Genomic DNA, 6364 nt, shown 5'->3' with positions numbered 1-6364 from the left:
AAACATATAACTCTATAATGCTTTATAGATGCCTGTGTGAAACCTTGGGAGTCTCCCACCGCACCGCTGCCTTTATACTATACATCCACCATGTGATGTCCTTAAATGGCTAGGAGAATCCAAGGGCTTTGGGTATTTGAAAGCCTACAAAATGGTACAGACCCCTAATTCAATTCCAAAATAATGAAAAAGAGAAGACAACAAATCATAAAAGGAAAAAATGGGAATTTAAATTAATTCAATCCCAAGAAAAAAACAACAAATCATAAAGAGCAGAATTGGAATTTGAATAGACAAGCCTCAAATTCTGACAGAGACAGGGTCCCTTGACAAGCCAAGCTCTGATATTAAGAAGCCAAACAATCCCTTTCAAAACAATTCATTTTTTTCAAACATACCAGACCTTCCATAACAAGAGAGTCTAGTCCTTCAAAATATGTATAACTTGTAGTGTAATGATAACCAAATTTCCTTCCACAACACATTCCCAACTGAAGGCCCATCAAGCATATCCAACAGTCATTTGGCGATCTACAAAAATTGACTAAAAATCATATATGATGGGTTGATATCAATGGTGGGAACTGGATCTGCTTTTTCAGGTTTTCAGCACTCCAGTTTGAGAGTTGAGTCATGGAGAATCTCATAGTTGCAGAGCCCAATTTTTTGGATGCCATGGTTGTTGTTTCTCCAAGCTTTTCTTCATACTCTTCATCAGATTTAGACACTGAGGTGACCCAACTTGCCCACTGACATTTCTGAATTCCTGTTGATTGTGTTTCTTCAATGCGGTTAATGATTGCTAAAATGCTGTTTTTTATTGAACTTATGATAACGCAAATAAAGATTTTTCTCATATATTCTTTGTGGTTTCATTGCTGTTGATGAAGGTCTATTGGGTATGGGGATTCATTGGTGCTGTTAATGATGAGAAAAATGCGTAGATTCTTGTCACTTACATTTGTTAGTGATCGATTAGATCGAGATTTTTTTTCCTCCTTGGATATTGATTGTACTTTTTCGTTGTTCTTGTGAGCCTGATAGAGATTTTACACATTAGCTATGAATATTAAAGGTTGTTAATCATGGCTAACAGAAGATTTCTTGTTAATGATAACGCAGGTGAAGCCTTTTGTGTTTTATTATCCTTCCCCCTTGCTTTTGGCCATCACCCAGTTGAAGTTTTTTCTGACTGGTTTTCATATTTGTTCATCTGAATCATGACTTCGGCGAAATTTTTTCTGATGGGTTTTATTGTAATAGCAGCCCTGATGAATATTTTTCTCATTATCACCATTATTTCATCACCCAAATCATTTTTTTTTGATTCTGATTATTCTTCGTTCCTCCCATTAGTGATGTCCCTGAGGAAACATTTGGTGTTTGTTATCCTTCTCCCTTGTTTTCAACTTAGATGCATATTTCAGACATTCATAATCTGTTTGCACTTTTGTATTACAGTCAACAGGTTCCTTCTTCTATGATAAGAGCATCACTCTAGGAAGCTTGATGGGTCTTAAATCTGATGTTGTGGTATCTCCAAGAGTTGTTGTTCGTAGGCAAGAAATTCCCTCCAGAGAATTTGAGGCGCCTAGGAGTAGGCAGAATGCAAGGCCCAAGAAACTCAGGAGCTGGTGGAGATTATGCAGAGATTCTGATGACCATGACTGCCATAGAAACATCAATCCTTCGCTTGAGCAGTTCCTAGAAGAGGAAAGAAGAACAACTGGCTCAAACAGAGGAGAAAGAATGTACATTAATATAATGTATGATGAGTTTACAGCTGGCCAGGATTTCACAGCTAGAAATTTACTCTTCTCTGAAGGTCGAATTCTTCCTCCTCCCTCAGCCCATTCTAGACAACAACCTTCCAGCGTTGACATGGTTCAGGCTGAACCTAACCATTCTTGCTTAACTGGGTGCTTCTCTAGGGATTCTGTTTCAAGAAGGAGCTCTGTTATAGAATCTCATGATCATGGAAATCAATCAGTGGGATCAAGATTCCCTACATTGTTTTCTGGCATTTGTTGTGGAAGAGCATAGAAGCCTAGGTTGAAATCTGTGTTGTTGGATGAGTCATGGAGGGGATTCATTTCTTATACAATGTCAGGGAATAAAAAAATGGGCAATTGCAGGAGTTCGACAGAGCTGTCTACATTTTCATTAGATGATCAGCTCTAAGTTGTTCAGAGGTTCTCTAATATTATAGTTAGCTCATATGAAACAATCCATTAGTTGCTCTTTTACACTGAAAGTCAGTATATTGGCATTACGCTGATTGTTTGTTGGACAGTATTAGATATCTGATTAAATTGGTTTGAAGGTCACAATTACTGTTTTGCTTCCAGTCACAGTAATTTTGCACAAATAGATGGAGAAATAAGAATCTGTTAGTTAGCACTATGATTGTGCTTGTAGTCATAGAAAATTGCTATTGGGGAGGAGTTATTTTGTTTGGTCATTTCCTCTATTTCTTGCAGATACAGTCACTGTTTCAACTATCCCAAATATAGTTATGGCATGTCATTAACCAGTGTGTTGCTTTCCCTGGAAAGCACAATTTAAGCTAGTTATATTGAAGTAATTGATTTTAAGCTACTAGTCTTAAACCATACGGATGAATTCAAGGTGTTAACTCCATGTATGTAATAGGAATAGTTTGTTATTAATACATTTGTACTTGTTTTCAGAGCTTTCTGAAACAGTTTTGCATTTTGTCTTTGATAAATATATCCAGCTGAACAAGGACTTAAAACACTATACTGGATATATTATGTCTTTAATTGGATAAAGAAATAGACACAGCAGATATTTGAAAGAAAACATTGCCCTATTCTTTGTAACTATTGGTGATTGAGATGGAATGATGAAAATTTCAACAGAAGGCCAATAAATCAATTAGACACAGAGTCACTTGAAGTAGAAAGAGGCTTTACTAATTAAAGCCCTGTTTAGGAAGTACTGATCCAAAGGCTGAAACCAGATTGTAGATAGTTACAAAATAGAGAAAGCTATATGGTATCCTAAATTGAAGCAACATATCTAAGAGGTGTATGGATTTCTGAACAAACTGTACTGCACTGTCTGTGGTTCCATAAACTTAACTCATCTTCTTACCATGCTATCGGTGTACAAAAGTAATCCCCATTTTGTATATGAATTGCCATGTCAGCAGGGCACATCAACATCTGAAACATCTTAATTAGTTGAATAAAGCTAATTCTTTCAATCTTTGATGGAATAAGACATGTTTGCCTGAACTACAATTAATTAGGACACAGTTTTGCATATGATAAAGTACTAAAAATACTGTTTGTTTACTTTTTAGCATCGTTTTTAGTACTATCATTTTCAGCGTCTTATGAGAGGTTTTTTTTTGATAGTTTAGTTTATTTTATGCCAGATTTCTTCATACTTCAATATCTATTTTGTCTTTTAGTCTTCAAATTGGTCACACTTTTGTACTATAAATATGTTTGATATTGTAAAGAAATGTGATATTTCCTTTTGGAAAACCTTCATGGTGTGTCCTCTCTCTGTGAGGTAATTGGTCCTGTGATATAATTGCTGCCCTCTGCAAGGGAGAGAACTATTTCCTCAGTGTTTGAACATAGAACGGAAAAGCGTTGTAAAGTTAGTTGACAAGAAAGTTGGACCACAGACTTGGAGAAACTTTTGTTAAGAGTGCATTAATGGAAAGCCCACAACCAAGTGTATAACAGTTTAAGAGGACCATCAACGGCCTAAGGATAGTCAGGTTTCACATTGAGAAAGTCAAAACCTATTGCTATAAATTTAACTTATATATCTCCCGCTAGAGTTGATCAGATTTTTCCATCTATACTTAATCAGATTTCTCATCAGTGTCTTGAAGATGAATCATACTTGCTGACTTAGAACATCGACTCAAACAACAGTGTAATGGATCTGGAAAAATCAAATCAAATTTAACATTTTGAGTGAAAGAATATTAGTAAAAATACTTGGACAAGTTGGCAAGAACTGTTGAAGCCAAAAACAGGAAGCTTAAGCTTGTCATGCTCTTGTCATCATTGCTCTAACAATCTCAAATGACATAATAGTACTTAGGATAGTCAGGTTCCACATTGAGAAAGTCAAAGCTTATTGCTATAAATTTAACATATATATCTTCCGCTAGACTTGATCAGATTTCTAATCAGTGTCCTGAAGATAAGCCACACTCACTGGCTTGAAACATCAACTCAAACTCACTGGCTTGAAACATCAACTCAAATAACAGAGTGTGATTGATCTAGAAGAATCAGATCAGATTTAACATTTTGAGTGTGAGAATATCAATAAAAATACTTGGACAAGTTGGCAATAACTATTCAAGCCAAGAACAAGAAGCTTAAGCTTGTGATGCTCTTGTCATCAATGATATGACAATCACGAATGACATAATAATACTTTGAACAATATCCGGAGACTTCCCCAGAAGCTTGAAATACATTGAGATTTTTGTAGAAGGCATATAGAGTAACCAAGGTTTTCTCTTTAAGAAAACCAATTGTATATTTGAGGACAATAAAAACTGGTTCACTCACACTACATCTCAACAAATTGAAACATTTTACGAAATCAACTTATCATTGTTTCGGAAAAGATAGAGAGTAGGGATCTTATTTTTATAACCCTTAACAATTGCATTGGTGTTTTCAAGTGGTTTTAGTATGTATTAATAAGAGCTGTGGCATTAACATTTGACATTTGATGAACTAAGAGGATTGTTCTCGCAAGAGGAGAGGAATAAGTTTAAGGATGAATATGACAACTGTGAATATGCCTTCACAACAAAGCAATAGGGAAATGAAGACAAAGATTTGGCTAGCCAGAAGATAAGAGAGGAAGCTAAAGACAAGATGACTTCAAGCATAAGTATTTAAAGAAAGGCAACTTCATCCGACATAACAAAGGGAAACAATGGTGCTTATGATTCAAGTGATTATCTTGAAAGAAGCATAATAGCAATAATGATGGTGAAGAATAAAGTGGAAGATACTAGATTCTTTGCCTCTTCAATACTCGCTAAACAATCACAAGAGGCAAGCTAGGGCAGTGAAAATGGGGTGTTACTATTGGTCCCGTTTGAGTTCGAATCTTAAAAAATGTGATATTATCTCCCCTTGTGGTTGGTACTTCTTACAAGGGTGGCGTTGATTAGCAAAAGCTATGTGGCAATCAAGTCATGGAAGATGGTCACATATATTTACATATAGTAACTTTATGGGAGTGCTTTCTTCTTTATTGATGGTTAGCCTTTGATACTTAATTAAATGTAGAAGCTTATTCAAGTTTTCACAAGTGGAAAACATATATCTAATAAGACCTGGTATATGGACTCAGTTTAGAGAGGCATTGAATATGGAGGAATTTTTTTTAGTTTAAGTGAGATATTCACCAGATTGATGTCAAAAGTACTTTTTCAAATGATGTTTTAGAAGAGGACAAGGTTTTGTTGAAAAATGGAAGGATCATCTTGTATGTAAGCACACAAAGGCAAAATATCGTATAAGAGGACTATAAAACTTGGTCTATAAATATAAAAAGTCACTCTTTATCTAATGGTTCTTGAAAAAGCCCGCCAATTAAGGAAAAATCAAACATTTATATGTCATAATGATTGTAATGCTATATTTTGATGACCTCATCATGATAACAAACAATAAAAAATGATTGAGGAGACAAAAGATGAGCTATATAAAGCCTTTGGAATGATATATTCAATACTTTTCTTTATTAATGTTTAGGAGTGGAGGGATGGGAAAACAAGGGTAATGTTTTTTTATAACTAACTAAGAACACAAGAGAGACACTAAAGAGGCCTAAAATTGCCGAAACAACAACTAACATTGAAATAAGTATGAGATTATCAACACATTAAGAGCCCAAATCTAGTGGATGCAAAATTGGACATTTAGTAAGGACTCTATTCCACCTTATCACCACTAGATGTGATTTAAACTATGCTACTGACATTGTATCACGATTTATCTTTCTTCAAAGTTGTTCATTGGAAACCAACAAAAGAAATATTAAATAACATAAAAAGGGCATTGCACTAAAGTCAAGTATATAAAGAGTAATGAATTTATATAAGGTGAACACACATTTATCTAAAGTAGGTTGCATAGTTAAAAGGAGTCTTTAATAAGTTTTCTATTTAGCATAACATTAGAGCAAGTAAAATACAATCAACCATTTGCAATGTGCTCCACAAAGGAAAATGCAAAGTAATGACTAGCGTATCCCTTGAAGCAATACAACTCATGAGAATTGGTTATTATCTAATCGTATAACAAATTAGGTCATGTCTCCCCATTGTGATAATCAACGTTCTTAA

The 6364-nt window shown here is 34.8% G+C and overlaps 1 protein-coding gene across 1 annotated transcript; it reads left to right on the top strand.

Annotated features, from left to right (window-relative positions):
• Positions 1-618: 618 nt before the first annotated feature.
• On the top strand, positions 619-2612 carry LOC149236468 (uncharacterized). Its single transcript, XM_089461569.1, has 2 exons — positions 619-732; positions 1462-2612. The coding sequence occupies exons 1-2, from the start codon at positions 634-636 to the stop codon at positions 2041-2043; spliced, it is 681 nt and encodes a 226-aa protein (XP_089317695.1). The 5' UTR covers positions 619-633; the 3' UTR covers positions 2044-2612.
• Positions 2613-6364: the final 3752 nt, after the last annotated feature.

The sequence above is a fragment of the Pinus tabuliformis genome, chromosome 8 (assembly GCF_031772625.1).
Source record: "Pinus tabuliformis cultivar Carrire ecotype Pingquan chromosome 8, CPIR1, whole genome shotgun sequence".
In the NCBI taxonomy this organism is placed as follows: Eukaryota; Viridiplantae; Streptophyta; class Pinopsida; order Pinales; family Pinaceae; genus Pinus; species Pinus tabuliformis.
The sequence above is the reverse complement of the archived record's forward strand: the minus strand, read 5'-3'. Positions and strand labels throughout refer to the sequence as shown.